This window comes from Colossoma macropomum, unplaced genomic scaffold, assembly GCF_904425465.1.
Source record: "Colossoma macropomum unplaced genomic scaffold, Colossoma_macropomum, whole genome shotgun sequence".
In the NCBI taxonomy this organism is placed as follows: domain Eukaryota; kingdom Metazoa; phylum Chordata; class Actinopteri; order Characiformes; family Serrasalmidae; genus Colossoma; species Colossoma macropomum.
The window spans coordinates 22,686,823-22,706,871 of record NW_023494788.1 but is presented as its reverse complement, the minus strand read 5'-3'; the positions used below and the strand labels follow the sequence as shown (position 1 = coordinate 22,706,871).

The 20,049-nt window shown below is 40.3% G+C and overlaps 1 protein-coding gene across 1 annotated transcript in view; it reads left to right on the top strand.

Moving 5' to 3' along the window:
• aff2 (AF4/FMR2 family, member 2) overlaps positions 1–20,049 on the top strand; it is a 307,511-nt gene that overhangs the window by 70,338 nt on the left and 217,124 nt on the right. The window contains exon 3 of the mRNA XM_036568862.1: positions 16,765–17,583. Within this exon, the coding sequence (XP_036424755.1) occupies positions 16,765–17,583 (819 nt within the window). The remainder of the gene's footprint in view (positions 1–16,764; positions 17,584–20,049) is intronic.

Sequence of the window (20,049 nt, the reverse complement as noted above, 5' to 3'; positions counted from 1 at the left end):
AGGGGGCATCACCCCGGCAACAAGCTCCCGACTTGTTTAATATAAGAAAGTGGAAGGACGCAGCGTGCCACTTTATTCGCCATATCTCACCACCTTCACGTTTTGTCTCTTTCCAATATTCACATCATCGCACACTGAAAAAGTGTTGTTTTGAATTGAATGATTCAAATGTTCCACAATAATAAAGTACATAACATCAACACAGTTGTTTCCCAAACTAAGTGAAATGAACAACGGTAATTATGCAGCTGTAATATATTTAATTTAGATGGACCCAGTGTACACATTTCAGTCAAGTATATGAATTCTGTGAGGAATATGAAGTAAATTAAAGGCAGCATTTTTTTCAGTGCAGGGTTCTTGCAAGTCTGAGACCCCTGTGATGCTCAGTGTTACTTTTTTCCAAGTAATTGGAAAGTTGCTCCATTCATAATGATATTTTGACATATTGTAACAGACGCATATATATATATATATATATATATATATATATATATATATATATATATATATATAATGTCCTGACATCAGAGATATCTATATATGTATATATGTATATTACATATATATATATGTTAATTACAAGGCTGTTTTTGGGATTACTTGGTTACTTGGGTTGTAAGCACCAGCTTCCAAGACTGAACTTTGAAGTTATGGAAAAATATTCCAGCAGATTTCTGTGAAACACTGGAAGCAAGTCTCCCATAAAGAATAGAAGCTGTAATAAAGGCACACTCTACTTACTGAAAAAGTTTATATTGTATGTAGTTGTTGAGGCTTCTAATTTAATTTTTCTGTTAAATATATCATCGCTGTCCAAACAAAAACAAATCTCCAAAATGGTAAGTTTACACAAGAGAGCTTTTTGCTTTTAATGTAAGTTAATGTTTAATGTTTAATGTAAGTTATAAGTTTAATGTAAGTTAATGTTAATGTAAATCTTTTTGCAGGCTGTTTTGGAGTATTTCTATTGGTCCATTCACCATGACATTTTCACACAAAGTAAAGGGCCACTGCTCTGCTTAAATGATATAGAACAACAAAAGTTGCAGTTGTAGAACTGGGATACTTTATGTTTTATGCTTTTTTATGACTTGCTTGTACCTAATGGCTCTTTTGACTGTATATTAAATAAATGAAGGGTCATTTCTGACTTTTGCACAGTATTGCATGTAATTATATATATATATATATATATATATATAGAGAGAGAGAGAGAGAGAGAGAGAGAGAGAGAGTGTCACTGTCCAAAGAAAACCAAGTATCTCCAAAATGGTAACTTTACAGGAGAAGTCAAAAACACTCTCACCTTTCTATGTAAGTCAATGTAAAGAGATTTTATTCCAAGTGATTTTAGAGCAATTCTGTAATTTTTTCATGTATTACAATATTATCAGCGTGTATCACAATGTTCGCCCAGTAAAAAACAAAGGAAGAAACAGCTTTTAGTGAGTATTAAATTAATTACAATTCCTCCATTTCTGTCTTGAGATTACATCGCAGCTTAAGATGGGTTCTTTGTTTGCTTGTTTATTTATTTTTTAATGTAACAACCCACCATATGCCTGCAACTGCGGCTGAACATGCAGAAAGTATGAGGATCGTGACGTGTCACAGAATCTGGCAGACATATCAACAGTTCCTAGGCTTGTTTCCAGTTCCAGGCAAAAACACCTCCAGTGCATCCACTCGTAATGTAATAATCCATATACCACTGACAAGACCGTGTGTACGCTGTTTCATTCAAAGACACAAGCGCGTTCATCGCTACATCCCAAATTTGCCAAGTGGCAGCGAGTAGGGGAAATGAGTAGGTTTTCTTTGGATTGGCACCAAGCTTACACCTGAACCTGCTGTGTTGATAGTGAGTGAGTGGAGAAACAGTCATTAGGAAAAATGGCTACCAGAGGCCCATCCAGTAATAGACCTTTGTCTGTGTTGTTTTGTCAGAGGAGCACTTTCAGGAAAAATCTGTCATGTACCGAGATTGAAATCATCGTAGTGTCTGAATGCCTAACTAATCTTTTTGTGTGATAGTTTTTATTCACATTTGGTTTAACCAATGCTTCTGTAATGGTAACAGACATTGATCTGTGACAGCCAGTGGTCCATTTTTAATCATGTTTTGGCAGCTTGTATTTGTAGACTGTGGCGTTATTATGTGCCTACATTATTAACAAGTAACAGCAGAGTGGTAGAGGCGGGCGATACTTGGAGACTTTTTCATGTTACACAATATATTTGACAATCTTTTTTATGACAGAGACACAATGCACTGATAGTGCCACATTTAAAAACAGTTAAAACTATGAATACAGTTTTTTTCATTCAAAAATTCATGCTGCATTGCACTAAATACAATAAAACATGACTAACTGTGTTTATCTTTAGAATTAATCCTGCAGTTGGTCAGTATATTGACGATATCCACAATATATTCAGAAAAGCGTATTGTTGACCCAAATACGAGATCTGTCTTAACGCTCTAGCGTCCATTATATCTTCTTGTAGAGGTTTGGTGTGTACAGTGGATGTAAAGAGGCAATGTTCATTCTTTTGTGTTGGTGAAGATGGTTGATTTCGTCGCTGTAAGATAGGGGGTCTGAGGTGGGATGCAACTTAATGTTTCATTGAGCTGGTTGCAACATTTATGGTTCAGATGTCTGTGCTTGCTCATTGCAATATGTCATAAGCAGTTGGCCGCTCACAGCAGAAATAATTAGGTCTAGAGACTTTGTCACAGTACTGAAGGCAGGACACATAGAAGACCAACACCACCCAACACCAGTGGCTACAGTGTCTAGGCCAGTGCTTCCAAACCTGGTCCTTAGAGCTCCCAAGACAGTCCACATTTTTCCATCATCCCTATGTGTTGTGAGTTCTGGAGCAAAGATGTTGACTGTCTGGGGGCCCTGAGGACTGGGTTGGGAACCACTGGTCTAGGCCATTGGATTAGATTAAATTATTGGCAAATTATTTATTAGCATTTAATTTTTTTCAGTAAAACACTGTACAACTGAAACTACTGGAGTATAAAATGAATGAAAATATTATCTAAAATATACATCTACCAATTTTAAAACAATATCAGTGGAAATTGCAAACTTCTAGCTGCTTAAATTGGAAACAGGAAATATTTTAATGTTGTGGTCCTGCACGCTGCGAAGGCTGAATTCGGCCAGACAGCTGTGAGGATCTCCAGGGGCCGTCAGCTCCTCTCTCTTTCCCTCCCACCCCCCTGTCCTTTGATCTGTGTCCTCAGCCAGCAGTTAGCAGGTGACAAGAGCAATCTTTCCAGAGAACGCATGTGAAGGGGTAGTCAAAGCGCCGTCGATATGGAGGGCTGGTGTCGCTCGGGGGCTGTGAAGCAGGATCAATGCTTCAGCTTTCCGGGAGGGCCTCGACTTCTCTCTGTTCCCCAGGCAGTCAATGGCTCAAGAACTATCTCTCAGCCAGAAGTGGCGTCACATTTCGGGTCATCGGCCAAAGATGTGCCACTTTAAGTTCCTCCAGTTACTCTTTCCTTGATTGTTTTGTCCGTTACGCTTCTGCGATCTTGTCACGTTAGATCATTCATGCCGTTTTGTGACAGGTTATGACAACACTTTGCACGTTTGCGCGTAGGCTGTCAAGAAATTGACAAAAAGCATCCAATTCACACTTTGGCATCACTTAACATTTCACTGAGCTGACTGATACTGGTAGCGTTGCATGTAAACCGTATCGCATGCTACGTTCACAGATGATTGCGAAGCATCTCACATATGGAGCACACATGGCTCGACTAAGATTTAGGAGAGAACACTTCCTAACATATGTCTTCATGTATATTCTCAGTCTCTGTCAAAGGATCGAGTGTAATTGACAGAGACATGAAACAAGGTTTGTGATTAAGCTGTGTTCTTGCACCAGGGGGAACATCACTTTTGGTTCACTTGCAAAGCTAATTCGATCATAAACTGCGCTCAGACACCACAGTGTATGTGTAAACTGTAACTTTGAAGCGTGGCTTTCAAAGAAAGATGGCCTGAAACTGCTGCTTCCCACGGAGTGGCCGTTGCAGAACGATGCAGCGGTGCTTTCCCTTTGAAGACTAATTACAGTCCTCCCAAGACAAGACGCACTCTCCCCCTCATTTCTAGTTTCTTTCTTTTCTCCCTCTCGCTCTTTTTCTCGCTCTCTCTCTCTCTCGCTCTTTATTTTTACTCTGTCTCATCAGCCCCACACATCATTTATCTTCATCTGGGCACAGGCTTCTCCTCTTAGCTTCTGAAATTAGTTGTCCCACCATCACAGCGTTCCACTTAAAAACACCCCCGACCCCATGCATGTGCTCACCACTGCTAAAATTGGGTCACCATTCATATCGAGCGGAAAGTAGTATTGGACCTTTTATTAAGAGTTTGAGTTTAAGCATTATTAGAGATGCACCGAGACGACTTTTTACCTTCCGATATCGATATTAGATGTTCAAGTATCTGCTGATATCGAGTAACCATACTGATACTAACTCTATCTTACCAAACTACTTAATTGGTGCCTATAAATCTTAACATTTCGATAATTTTGCTTGTAATTTTTTTCCTTTGGTGTAATAAAAACATGATTATTTCTTTTAATGCTTGCAAGTATCACTCTGTAGCTCACATATACATCAGAAATTGCTCCATGGTTTCAGATTTCTCTATTAGGAACGTACATTACAACAAATTTGGATATTTGAGTATAGTAGGTGTAATATAATAGTGTAAGTGTTCATGAATGGATTCACAGTTAACATAAAATTATTTCTAAAAAAGGAAGCTGATTTGGCCAAAAGCAATTTATGACTGTAGGCTTGGCTTTTTAGGTGACAGCACTGGTGTTTCACCAAAAAAATCTAGCAGTATTCAGAAGAACTGGTTTTATTACTCAGCTAAGTGAGTAAAACCATCACGTTTGTTGGACCGTATATTTTTTCTGTCTCCCATGATGAAATGTAATGAATACACGATTAGGGATGTCAGTATTCTGACACCTTGAACAGCTAACCGAGTATCCATGCACATCCCTTTTCTCGTTTGCTGATACCAATGCTATGTTTGAGTGCCAGCTTTGGTGCGAATGCAGCATCAGTGCAATGTTAAGATTAAGAGTGCAGTTAACAAATTTATCTCTTTATTTTACCTTTTTCTAGAGCTTTGAACTATACAAATTAAAGTAACTGTAGATTATGGTTGAACCACATTTGTCCAAAGTACACATTTCAGTTTTCTGACAGTTTATCAAAGTTATTTTTCTAGCATTTCACAGCAAAATAAAAAGCATTTTTCCCATATCAGTGAAAGAATACCTACAGTGGGCCCAAAAAGTATTGGGACATTGGAAAAGTTCATTGTGTTAGGAAACAAAATGTCAAACCAAGCGGCATTTATTTTAAAGAGCCGTTCCAAGACTGTAATTTTCTTTTTGGCAAAGTATTCTCGCAAAAGCAGGCAGATTGTTATCATTTCAGAAGTTTCTTTGCAGAGTTCTGCATCTAAAAAGCCTTTAGACACTTTTGAGTTCATGATCCCATCAGTCAAAACATGCTTACGGACACCATTGTAAGAAAAATAGGCCCCGGATTTTGATGTTTCCACCTCTGTACTTTACATTAGCCGTAGTACAGTGTGACTGGAAATTCTTCTCCAGGTTTTCTCCTTACAATCCGATTGATGTTGTGCTAAAAGTGTTTTTTTCTTAAGCAAACACCATTTTGTTAAATACCCAAAAGAACTTTATTAAAATGTATAGATGGTTAAGTTGTTACCAGGGTGTGTCCAAATACTTTCTGAGGCCACTGTACCACCACCCAATATTCAAAGTTCCGCCAGTGAAAGCTGAAGCAGGGGCTTGGTGCATTCTGAGTGAGTTGTACACTATTGTCCCTGCCCTTGCTCACGCTGTCCTACAGGAATGTGCTGCGCTAGCATTCCACCGAGCAGCTGTGGACTTGCGTCACCCATTCTGAGCCACACGCTCGGCTTTGAACCCCTCACCATTCAGCGGGCCGCGCCACGTCCTGTCAAAAGTGAGAGGGATTTGGAGAGGAAAGAGCTTTGCTGAGCTTTAGCAATGCGACGACAGCGCCAGACTTGGGCTTTGTGTTAGCGTCTTAGCACTGAAGAGGTAACGGCGTTTGAAAGATCTGTGAGGGGGGGAAAAAAGGCACCATGTAAATCCTGCGATGATCCCAAAATGGGAACCGAAAATATGTACTGTTCAAATACGAGCCATTCTCACATGAATGATTTCTACGGAAAAGTGACTCATCCTGAGTGTTTAACAGCTACTCTCTGGATTTCTCTAAATTGGGCGTTAATAGTGTCACCGAGAGACTTCTGTGATAGGACAGCAGGAAGTGCGCGCACTTACTTATTCCCTCGCCAACCAACACCCCCCTATCAACCCCCCACCACTCTCCACTCATCTAAGGCTGCTATTAGCTAATCCCTCTAAATCCTGTTTAATGGAACTGTGCCGTTAACAGCTATTTGGGACTAATTTACTGGTTGCCGGACCGCCTGGCACCTTCAAAGCTGCCGTCCCCCAGCTAATGCCCCTCCACCTCGGACGGAGTTGGCTCCAGGGGTCCACGTTCCCATCCTCGACAGCGTTCCTCCACTGCCTTGCCGCCCTTGTGGACGCACTTTTTGGCCGTCAGAGATTTATAAAAAAAAAGGCCTCTCAACCAGCCGAGGTCAGCGCTCTGGAGTCAGTCCAACACTTCTCTTCCACTCCAGTCACTAAGAGACTGTGTGTAATTTTTTTTTTCTCGTTTTCACCCTGAAGGCAAATATTCCCAAATTAGCCTCTACCGCAAGCGACTTGCTGAGTCAAGAGCCACAGAGTAAATGAGGAGCAGAAGTCTGCCTTTTCATTCCCATACAATGCCTTGTTTTTGTCTGTCTTCTCTCATATTCTGGAGCTTTTTCGTCACCCTGGTTTATGTTTTATGCATGTGTGTGTGTAGCTGAGAATAACTGAAGCAAGTCAGTGGGTTGAGTTTAATTTATTCAGTCCAACATTTGGTCCCTGGAGAGCTGTGAAGGCGTGTTTGAGAGACATGTCCGGATTTAGCCACACTTTATAGTGACTGCTGTTATGGCTGTCACATTCTATCAACAGGTGCGCTTATTGACGGCTGTTTGTTCCAAATTACGGAGACATGGGAGGTTGTGAAGTGTGCTTTGAATGTACAATACATGATAATGTATAATCACAGGAATTAACTGATGATAGTAAATGCAGACTTGACATTATAAACGAGTTTCATTGTTCATTAAAAATTCATACCTTTTCTTCTCTAATTCTCAGGGATCTCTATCTGTATTGTACACTTGTAATAAACACATATTAGACCTTAAGGGCATAGACCCTGACACTTTGTCCTAACAGCAAGCGACAACAGCAGCGATGTATTTGCACAGACTGTATGAATCTTTTTAAAAATTTTATAAGAATGTTACATTTTACAAGAGTGCACCAAGCCTGAAAATGGTCAAAAGCAACACTTTAGGTTGTTGACCGAAAGACAAAAAAGGCTGAAAAAACAAGCAGAATATTTAATAGTTCTGAATGAAGTGTCTTTGCAAATAATTTGGTAATAAAAATTAGAAATAGTGATTGACAAAGACTTTTGTTCCCTTTGCACTCCTCTTTTAATTTTAATAGGAATTATCTTTGTATTTTTTTTCATCTGTAAAGCACTTTCAATGACCGCAGTGTATGAAAGGTGAGGTAAATAAACTTGCCTTGCCTTGTGTCACCTATGCTGGTGAGTGCAGACACGTTCAAACAGTTTGAGCGGCAGCGGATCAACAGTCAACGGCATGGAACAATTTTACGGTTTCTGTGAGAAACATTAGACAAGCCTTTGTAATCACTGTTTGTACTAACTATCGAGAGGGGATACAACACCCAAGAACTTCTCCACTACAGACTTTGTACCATTTAAACACAACATCCTGCTTGATAAGTAGAACACAGCAAAACAACAGAAGCAGAAAAGAAAGTTCCTGTGAGCGAACAGTGCCATCTGTGGTCACAAATAATGGAATTAATTACATTGAATGACAAGCCACTCTGATGTTGAGGATGCTGGATTTCATATGCACATACTGCACATGCCGTAATAACTTGACTGTTTATTTATGTAAGCTGTTTTAGTTTATAGTCAGAGTGCGTTCTAAATTTGGGTATTAGGCAAATATTTTCACTTTCGTGTATGTTTGGTTAGAATTGGGGCAAAAAGTCTGAGAGCACTAGTTAAAATGCTTTGTATTTTTCTCTAATTTAAAACACAATTTTTCATGACAAATAATATTTTTAGCATAACAATCTGAAGTACCAGTTGAATCTTTAAAATTTTTACGTGAGTTTCAGAATTTCATGGTATTTGTCCCCCTTTTTGCTTCAAAGACGACGTGCACTTGAGCTGGCACAGACTCTGATCACTAATAGTGACAGAAGCCTGTCTGAACACGAGCTTCAGTAGAAGGGATAAGACTCAAAATACATCTGACCTTTTTGTCCAATGGCCTTAACATGGTCAGTGAAACAAATTTTACTTAAATTTAAATAGTGATCTAGACATAGTGCAGAATCTTGAACTGTTCGCTGAGGTTATATGATATATTGGGTTGGGAAATTTGCTGATATTTGTTTTTTTAATGACAAATTTTTGATTTGAGAATATTGTGGATACTATCAGTCATTACAAACACTGATCAACTGCAAGTTTCATTACAAAGACAACATAATTAGTCCTGTTTAATTGGATTTAGTTCAGTGCAGTGAGTGTAACAATGAATAAAAGTCATCTGTTCGTAGTTTTGACTTTTTTAAGGGGCACAACTGGTTGTTTTTGTCTGTTTCAACATATCAAACCTCATGATGCGTGTCGTCTGTTGTGAAAATATCTTGAGGTATTGTGATGTTATATTTTTGCCATGTCGCCCACCCATACTGCTATATGCTGCTGTTGTATTTACATTGTTAAACAGTTGTAAAATATGTAACTAAAGTATCCTGATCTAATAAGAGGATTTACATTGATGCAAACTAAGTCACCCATTTTGCTTTTAAAGTCTCAAACCATTAACTCATACCTTCGCCGTTTGTTTATGTTTTGACTTGACGCACAGTCTTGGCATTTCCAAAGAAGGCATTTTTGATGCAATGCGATAGTACATTTGAAAGCTTGCTTGCTGTTAGGACAAGGTGTAAGTATTGGAAAAAAGAACTGAAGTCATCTGAGAATAATGCCCTTCTTTCAGAACACAGACCCATTAAAGGAAATTCTTGATTACCTTACAGGCATTTCACAACACATGCATATCCTTTCTTAGTCTGCCTGGCTGTAACCAGCTCTCTATTGATTTGCGATGATGTGTGCTTGGAGTTTGCTCATTTGAGCCGGTATCGATCCCTCATCTGGAAGCATTAATGGCTGTGTAGGCCACTGCTGCTTTCTGTTCCTCTCCCCATGTGATCTGGAGACAGGCGTCCAAAGGCAGAACTATTGAACCATCGCCAAGACACCTTTTTCCAACAGTTCTGTTTCTTCAGCAAAGAATGTTTGCTATGCGGGCTTCGCTATTGAAATAGTGTGAGGTTTCATTCCTCTCTGATGGAGATCTTGGGGTATTGGCACCTTCATTACCATTTCAGTTGTTGGTCTTTGGGCCTGAGGGCAAAAACCCCAAGAGCCTGTGGCAGACCAACACAAGGCCCTTTTGTAAACACTGCCAATGTCTTGTCAAGGAGAGGCAGGCTGAATGCTTCACACACACTCACGCACGCTCACACTGTTATCCATCATTCTGCTAGCAGGCTGAGCTCAGGATATTGCCATACGCATAGATTCTCCAGCAACAAGCCGGTCTCGTAGCCAGAAAGTGATTTAGACTTTAAACGCGAATATGAAGTACCGCGCATCAGCGCATTGCTCAACTGCGGCGGCTGAGTAGGACATGTGAAATAACTGTGAAAACTGATGTTTCAATCTTTAGTCATAAAGCTCATCTTATGAAATGAGGTCTTCCACAGAAACACAGTTTCGAAAGCGGAATTTCGCAGGCTAGATATTTCAGTTCGGGACTGCCGCTGGAGAGATCCTTAACACTGATTTAATCTTTTACAGGTGGGATCACTACAGGCTTATATCAATGCAAAAAAATATTATGGACAGTTCATAAATGCCAGGCTTTCATTTCTGCAAATAAACTGACAATTTGTTTTTTGACCAATTATTCGCAGAGGCCCCCGTGAAAGAGGCAGGAGCGTGAATGCTCTGACGAGCGCTGGAATGGAGTGGCAGTTGAGAGAGAAAACAAAGAGAGCCATTGAGAGGCTGTTAGGCCGTACAGAGTGGTAGCACCCAAGCGCCCTAACCCGGCACATCCCTCAGTACTGGAACACACTGATTCTCTTCAATAACGTCCCCATTAAAATGCTTTTACGCACTCGCCGTACCGCCTAAACAAACAAACACTCAGTCGGATACAAGTGCGCACACGCACACGCACCCACACAGTGTGTTTTGTCAGCGAAGACGAGAGGCCAGCCGATTCCTTCTTCACGGGTCATTTTGCTTCTTAACGCGCTTCGCATTTGCATTGCAAAACGGCTGCGGAGACGCATTCCGGCCTCGCCTGCTCCCTGCACTAATACCTTATTTCATGATGGCTTTAAGTAGCTTTGAAGAGTCATCTCAGGATCCTGACTGGACTTGGTGGAGTGTTTGAAGGAACCGGCGAAGATCTGAGCACTTAAGTGCGTGTAAGTGGGCAATCTCCACCAGACTGGAAGCACGGACGGCCGAGGAGCCTCTTCATTTCGCAAAGGAGCCTGTGCTGAAGGTGTCGAATGATTAAGTGATGGGCACTCGGTGATATCTCGACGTGCAAGACGTTCCACAATTGATTGCACTTTGTGATGTCATATCGCAGTGGTCCCCATCCAAAACCTAGGGTTCCCCTGGACTTACTTGGGTTGAATCAGATGTGCTACAGAAGAGTAAATACAAAACTACAGTTCACTCTCTTTTGTAACCCAATATAACCACATACAAATGTTTTTTGACATGCGGTCAATCCTATCAAATCGATCACCTTGTCTTCAATCTATTTTATGAATTTGGCCCCTTTTAACTTGTTTAAGTTTTCCGCCAGATGAGCTACAGTGCATGCATGTACACATTCCCCATAGTGAAGCATCAGCTTTGTGTGCTAACATTTCCTATTACTGTATAAAAGATGCCTATGGTTGGATGCACTGTGATTAGTTTCAGGGTGAATATGCGAGCTCATTCAGAGAGCAAATCAGATTAACACACTTTTGTTTTATCAGTATAATGTTTAAAGGCATCTTACGTTACCCGTTTGTGTTTTCTTGTTCAAAAAGGTAGTTTGTGAGACAAATTAAATGCGGTTCTTTTTTAGATCGTACTCTTTACATATAGATGCAACATCAGCATTAATTAAGTCACATTATCAGTTGAGAATAGCTCATTAAATGATAGAAATAGCCTGAAAGCATTCATTGGTAGGAACTTTACATTATGTGGTGCTTCTTCACATTTGTATATCTCTTGTACAAACATGTTTTTTTAAAGAATAATCCAATCAAAGGCTTTTTAGAGGACAAAAAGTTGCTGAGTGTCACAATAATGCAAAATACAAAACTGTAATTCCTAGTTTCTCTTCCGGAACTGCTTAGACGTAATAAAATAATTAAAATAGCCTTTATAAACTGCTCATGTTATCAGTGTTCTATGTTGTATACATATAGCATTACTGTACATTTTTTAACACTAAATTGATTAGTGTCATAGTAATGACTTCTATTGTAGCTTTACAAAAACAAGAAGTCCTCTTCAATCAGGAAACATCATGTCTTTCAAATAACCTCATTATTCTTTTAGATGAGTCTGATCAATCCTGTAAGGCAAAGTGGAAGACAGAAAAATTTAAGAGTTATTCTCCGGACTAAATTAAATTTGTCTTAAATTTAGTACCACACTAGTCCCCAAACCTTCTGGAGTAAGAGATGCAATTTCAGAGTGTCTGTTTGCCCTCACTAATGCTCAAAGAGATTTACCCACACTATTAAGAATGCGATTATCTATTCGCAAGGGGCTTTCTTTTTTTTTTTACCTTCAATGTAATGTGTCAGCAATTAATGCTTCAAGCACAAGCCTTTCTGCAGCTCTCACCTTGCCCTAGCTGGAGTTGGCCAGCAGAAATGTGGGCTTGGCCCGGCTCCAACATTTCTCCTGCCCCTGGTTGGAGTTCACACAAGAGGCCTTTGTGCGCTCTCCAGATGGGCTTTCTCTCGCGTCTCTTGAGCCCTAGTGTCTGGGAACTTCACCCCAGCACTCACTCACCCTCGCTACATCCGAGACTTCCCCCCTTTCCTCGGAGTCGCTCGCTCTGAAAGTACTGGACCGGAGCCACATTGACCCGGGTACCCGTCCAAGCTCTGAGAACCGCCTGAGGGGGGTTATGTTACGTCAGTCGTGGCGTGAGGAGGCTAACGAATGCATGGTGGTTGCAGGGGGAGGGGTGCATGCGCTCTTGTTTTCATGCGGGCCATCACGTCCATGGCTGTACTGGTACAGAGATAGCTATCAGAGGAAGACTGTTACGCTGGTCCGTGTGCTACATCGGGACTGTATGCCAGGAGTCACCTTAGGAGAGCACTAAAGGCAAAAGTGTGGGATTTAGTCGGTTTTGCACAACTAGAAACATGTTTGTTGATGTTCAGCTCAGACAAAACTTTGGGAAAATGGTCTAACCTGCACAGTCACAATCCATTATCAGGTAGAATGAACTTGATCGCTCAGTGAGAGAAGAACGTTCCTCCATTTAAAAAATGACTTCTAGATGAACTTCTAAAGCTCAGAATGCTATACTAGCTGCATACCAGCAACACGGTCATATTAAATTGGAAGTCAGGCCAAACCAGACAAACCTATATGGACGTTTTAAATAAACTCTTCTATCTGTTGCTCGCAATACACACAACACTATGTACTGTGCTCAGGAGTGCATACGTAATTATGCGCATACCTAATAACTGTTATGCTAATATTTTATATTTTGTATGATTGCTACTTAAATCATTTCCTGCTGTCTGTTCCACCTGAACCTGTAAAATCTTTATGTTGTGCATAAATGTTTTAGTAGTTTTTTTTATTACATTTCATATGATATTTTCGGTCTTCCCTTGAGCACTAGAAAAAATTCCTTGGTACAGTACCAGGCAGAGGTTTGGACACACCTGAATATGCATTTTTCATAATAATAAAAACCTTTTGGACTAAAGATCCGTGCTTAAATTTAAAAGTTGATGCTGGTGCTTATGTACAGAATTCTTTCAAAAACAACAATAATAAAAATAAATATATACAATACTGTGCAATAGTCCAAGGTTTTGATTTCCTATCGAAACAGGGGTTTTATTAATTTTTCAAAATCAGGAAAAAAGGTAGAAAACATTAATTTAACAGAAATTCCACAAAACCTCAACAACTAAATATAATATCACAATTTTCACCATTTAGGGCATCCACATTGTCTTTCTTACTGTTTTCATTCTTTTCGTGAGACAGTTTTTTTAAAGAAAGCTGCAGGGATATTTTTCCATACCTCCAAATTTCAGTCTTGGAATTTGGTTGCATTCTCTGCTTCTCACGATCCAAGTCATCCCAAACACATTTTTCATGTTGAGGTCTGGACTCTGGGGTGGTCAGTCTGTTGTTGAGCAGCTTCTTTGTTTGGTTTGCAAATGTTCTTTTTCTCAGTGAGGCTTCTTTGCAGCTACACATCCTTTCAGACCCATAGCGTTGAGTTGTCTTCTCACAGTGGAGCTTGATTGTCTCCTGTTTCTCAAACATGAAATCTTATGCTGTTTATCTGATGGGGACAGTTTTGGTGGTCTACCAGGTCTCACAGGTGCTTGTTAGGAGACCTTTTTTCAGTATTTCTTTTAATAACTCCAGTTTTGGAAACTCTTATTTTTTACGCCTATTTTCTTTTGAATTTCCCCTTCCTGATGCAAATGGACTATATTATATGACATCTCTGCATAAACATTTATTTTTACTAGAAGTTAAATTAAAGAAGTTTGGTCTTTGACTTTTATACAGTAGTGTATATATACTTTATTTAAATTGCCCCCTAACATATGGTATACAGCAGCGGCAAAGTCTCAACATATGTGTTTCTTCTTCAGTCCTGCTGGAATCCCAGGTGGCTCTTCATGAAGCTGCTTGAGGAAATGGCAAGAGTTTTCAAAACTATATCAAGGCAAAGTGGGGCTTATTTCTAAAAAATAATCAAAATTATAGGATTTCTTAGTTCTGATGTCTTCACTACTATTTTAAAATGTAGAACATAGCAAAAAAATAAATAAATAAGGGGCCCTTCTATAAGTGGCTATGAGCAAAAGTTTGAATGGTGGTGTAATTGGCTAATAAAACTCTTAATCTGATTCTGTGCCAATACCTGGTGAAACATCCATGAAAGAATGTCAGGCTAAAGGAGGATATTTGTAAGAATATAGAGTTCAAGCCAAAACAAATTAAGAATCATTTAGTTAGTATTTACCCTTACACATTATCGCATTAACTTTTTTAACAAAAATACAATTTTCTTATTTATTTTTACCAAGTCAGTGTAAAACGCTTTAGAGAATTTGTTACCGTTCATTATCGCCCATTATCACATTTTTCATGCCCGCTATAAAAACCTTTATAGTGACTCTAATTATAATAAATCTCGGAACGACGGCTACTCTGTAGTTATGGCTTTATGACCCACATTAAGTCTGCGGCTTTGCTGGTTCAGAGGTTAGGCAAGGGGCTAAGTTGAGTGGATCTGGTCTTGGCGTCCTCCTTTGTGTGTGCGGGGTCAGATGTTAACTGCCCAGCAGATAATTCCCTCCCCGCAATAATGGCCCTGCACACTCGCTCCTGCTCCCGGATCATTTACCATTATTTGTTTATCGACTCGTTATGTTTGTCGGAAGCCGCCGCAGCCGCATTTGCATTTCAGAGGTAGCGGCGGCATTATTAATGTGGCAATTACATGTGAAATGAATGGCAAAAGCTAATAGATTTATCTCGATACTTTTCGCTGCTCGGGAATAACGGACCCTTTAATTGTATTGCAAGCAGAGGGCAACACACACACACACACACACGTGCCACCACCTCGTTTGTTCTTCAAGTACGTTTACTCATACGCTCTCCAAAAAGCAGTGGTGTTGCGGCCTGGCGTAATTGATGTTATGCGCGCTGGGCTGAATTGGATTGTTATTGCACAGGTACTTGGAATCGCTCGAATGAAAGCGAAGACATAAATGCAGCCGAAAACGAACACAATAGCAAAAGGGCTTGAGCATTAAGTAGAATGTTGCTTATTATGGAAATAGTCAGTGGGGGGTGCATTTGCATGGTTCTCTTTAGAGAGTAGCTGTATAAGCTAATCATGCACCGCACAGCTAAAAAAGAAAACAATTATTATAACAAGGGACTCGTGGAACCAACAGAAGCTGAATAAAAGCGAGCAGAAATTTCTGGGGGACTGTAAATTATGCCTGTGAGGTTCCAACATGGCTGGATATAAACATGGTAGCTGATATTTCGGCTCACTCAGATCAGTATCAAGCTTACTCCAGTTAACCCCTTAAATGGCCAGGGCCCCAAAGTTTTATTATACACTTCTATAACCTAAGAATAGCTCAGCCAGTTTGCAATAAAGTCCCTGTAGTTACTGAATAATGAGGCTTAGTATGGAATAAGCCTGGGATTTTAAGGGGTTAAAGATTTGCTACTTGATTTTGTGTCTAAGTCCAATTTTGCTAGACCAATCTGACTGTTTCATTTCAAAACCAGCATGTTTTGACTGAAGTCGCACCCTTTGACAACCCTATGAGTCATACTATTTGACAATAGAGTCACACTCTATGACAATATATAGTAACAATGATTAATAATCCCCAGTTACTATCCCTAATTTCTTATTGCTTTCCTTTTTTAAATTTGAGCCAGGTTTATATTCTGTGTTATTGGTCCCCCTAGCTAAGCCATAAACACCCATCTGTTAAAAGTGAACTGTTCAGGTGTCACCATTTCTGGGATTACACCTTCTAATCCTGATACAAACCTGCAGACCGCACAATTTCAGAGCAATTCAGAGTCTTCACCCTTCCTGCAGGCTACATGTACTTTGATAATGTGCTTTGATTTTATAAAGTAGGCTGTACCACACACTCAGTACTGCTCTTGCATTAATTGAATTAAGGCTCGTAATTTAGGTCTGTAAGAGCAGTATGTTATTTTCTCAATCATCTAGAAGCTGATCATTCATTATGTGCTCTCAAAAGAATGAATCTAGCCTCAACTCTGCACCCATGCAGTGAGTGTTTATGAACATTTTCCTCTTGTCATTCGCCCACACACGAGTACTTGCCCACATTTTCTCTCTTTCATTCTTTCTCTTTTTCAAACAACTTGCACATACACCTACATGTGCCTACGTACAGTGCTCGTGGCTGACTCTCTGAAAATCGAAACGTTGGGAATGTTACTGTTGTAGAGTAGAATAAAGAGTTGCCCTGGCACTGTACAGAGAAGTGAACTAGACCATGGTTTAAAACAGGCAGTGGTTAGGCTGATAGTAATGAATGGTCAGGGGAATATGACAACATCTTACTCTGTCTCCTCTGTCATTACAGACAAACAAAGGCGACGCCCTGGCAAACCGCGTCCAGAACACGTTGGGCAACTATGACGAGATGAAGGAGCTCTTGACCAGCCATTCCAACCAGAGCCACCTCGTGGGCATCCCTAAGAACTCAGTGCCACAAACCCCGGTGGAGAAGACGGACCAACCCAGCTTCTTCTCTGAAGCCCAGCGAGGTAGGGCCCCATCCCAGCCTGGGAGTCATACCACCTCCATGCCCCCACCACCCACCACTACCACCCTTGCTGGCCCAAACGTCCTCCACGGGCACCAGGGTGGCAAAAAGTCCCGTGCCTCCGACTGGTCCAGAGGGTCTCACGCTTCCCAGACAAGTCAGGCAGCCAGTCGAGGGGCCAAGCACTCAGCCCATGAGCAGGAGCAGGGTGACTCCAGCCCCAGCACAGCCTCCACTTCGTCCCATTCCAGCAGGAGACACGGGCAGACGGCCAAAGTGCCAGCACCCACCGAGCTGGGGCACAGCAAGTCCCCCGCTGAGCAGGACCTGGGCATCCACGGATCTGGCTCGCCCGTGGCCTCCACCTCGCTGCTCCCCGGCGGCCTCTCCACTCCCACCTTCCCCCAGGGCCTGCATTGCAAGCCCAGCAGTGCAGTACAGCAAAAGCCCACGGCCTACGTACGACCCATGGATGGCCAGGACCAGGTACCCAACGACTCTCCTGAGCTCAAGCCCCCTCTGGAGATGGGTGATGGCTACAGCGGAGCGTCCTTCGGAGGCCTGCTAGATGGCAAAGGCAGCACGACGGGGAGCAAGGGCAAACTTCCCAAGCTGACACTGCCTCAGTCAGGGGAGGTGAGTAGTAATTCACCTAATTAGAGATGCATGATGTGTCAGCAGCCAATATATTATGCATCGACACATCGATCTATGTTCCAGAATAGAATCACTTATAATATTCATCAGATCTTTTCTTGTTTTGGCCAGGGTAAAATTTTCAGGCTATTTTCAAACATTTTAAAATTGTTTTTAAAAAAGACTTACATATCAACCAAAACGAATCAAATCGGATCAAACAGTGAGATTTCTAAAGAATTGCTACTGAATCAAATTGTTTAGAACTCAGAGATTTATACCTCTATTAATGTCGACCTGTTTTTGGAATTATAGACTGTAATTACAACCAATAACTCTGCTTATTAACTTAATAACTTTGCTTGTGCATGCAGTGAAACGTGTGTGGTCACTCTCTGATGCTTCTGAGTTAAAGAGGCAATGGGGAGCCATTTTTCGTGTGTGTTTTTTTTAGCAGTGAAAATGTTCAACCACTAATATCATTAGTAAAATTTCATTATTGCAGTGATCAATGCAGGCTGAGGAATACAAGGCAGCTAGCATTGTCAATTAGCATGTTCAGAGTTTGAACCTATTTATGCTCTTCATATATAGATTATAGTGTTAAATTAAAACATGCAAAAAAGTGTATTTATTGTATAGTTATTGGTGTTGACATTGGCCACAAGAAGTCATGATTTTTCGTTTTTTCTTATTATCACAGAAGTTCACCCATGCACCTATTTACTTCTGTTTGGATGTTGATAGGTGGATGGGGGGGCGGATTTGGCAGATATGTTTGGCTCTGTGGGTTTTCCTCTGGCTAAATCTGTTTTACATTGAAACCTGGCAGAGTGAGAGGTTGACATAATGGAGTAGTTCATTAATAATCAGCTAAACAACCTTAGGCATTCACAGTGTACCATTCAGTAAGCAGGCCTGCCTGTCAACTTCCTATTGTTCGAACTCAGCCACTGGGTTCATGAGACATTAAGTGATCAGTCTTAATAGCTGTGAGTGGGTGGAAATTCTGACGTCTCTGATTTATCTCATATTTATTATGTGATCAGGTTGCAACCCACGGTTTATACTGGCAAAGATAGGATTGTTATAATGCATGTGGGAAAGAAATGGACCTCAATACTGAAGAACAGCAGTAGAACAAATTAGTTGGACATTTATGCTTGCATGTGTTTATCTTTTACCAGTGTTACCAACAGCAGAGTTGTTTTCCTAAACCGGATTTCAGTGTTACTCATGAGCAGCATAGTTTACCCAGTGTTTACCTGTAAGTGGGCGTATGCTGCCTGTTAAACATGCTCCAATTAGACTGAACCTGCGATAAACATGATTCCATCTAAGTGTCAGTAGTTAAAGTTTTGAGTGGGCTGCAATATGAGCCTTGTAGACACATAGTGCAGAAATTTTGAAATTGATTGCATCAGATATATGGGGCATTAGATTGTAATGACTTTGAGATAGTTAAGCCTTCGAAGTCTGGAGTGTTTGCTGTGATATTGCTGATATAATTAGATATTTCCACAGTACTGTACATAAATGAAAATGCAGTTAGAACAAAACTTTGTATCTCCATTTTTTTAGTTTTTTTATTTAATTGTGTCAAATTTAATGAGTGAATGGTGATGAATTGACCAACAGAAGTGGTGCTAAATGACTTTTTGAAATGAATTTTAGTTCTTTGAATGAATTTTTTTTGGCTTCTACTGTACTTTTTCTTTTTTTCTTTTTTTGGAAATACAAGGTTTTGTTCTGACAGCGTTTCATTTTCAGTTTATTGCATAATTAAATAATGAATTACATGCATACACAATTTATATTTTCTATTTACGCGTTTGGTCTAATAAGAGCATGTTTTTTCTGTTTATTTCAATGGCAAGTGACAACAATGGCAAACGTAAACATTAGTTTTTTCTACAAAATTAGAAGCAACAATAACTTTTTGGCAAATTCAAATCATAAAATATTTCCTCATCTACTTACAAAAAAATATATTATGAGTCGAAAGTTTAGAATCTGCATTTTCATCTGAATTTTTCTGCTTCTCTGTTTGTCTCAATGAGCTATAAATTCCTCCTATTATACCTTATTACACCTTATTTGGCTCCACTGTTTGCAAGCGATGTCAATATACGCTTGAAAATCTGCTTTTTTATCTTTCCTCTTGTTGTTTGTTGCATTCAGAAGTTTGTGTAGGGATTTTAGGGGGCAAACTTTGTATCACTGCTTTCAATTTGCAGTTGTGGAGCTGCTGACTGTGGCTTTAGGCCTGTACATTCTCTTAGTAACACAGGAACTCCTTTACATGCAACCGTCATCTCCAATCTCGCGAAGCACCTTCTCCCCATAATACAGTAAGCCCAGCTCTTTCCACGTCCTCAAGAAGTAAACACGTCTACAGTTTCAGGAACCGTTGTTTCCCATAGTGGAGAAAGCCCCAGCATACGTTCTGCATTAACCCTGCTGCTG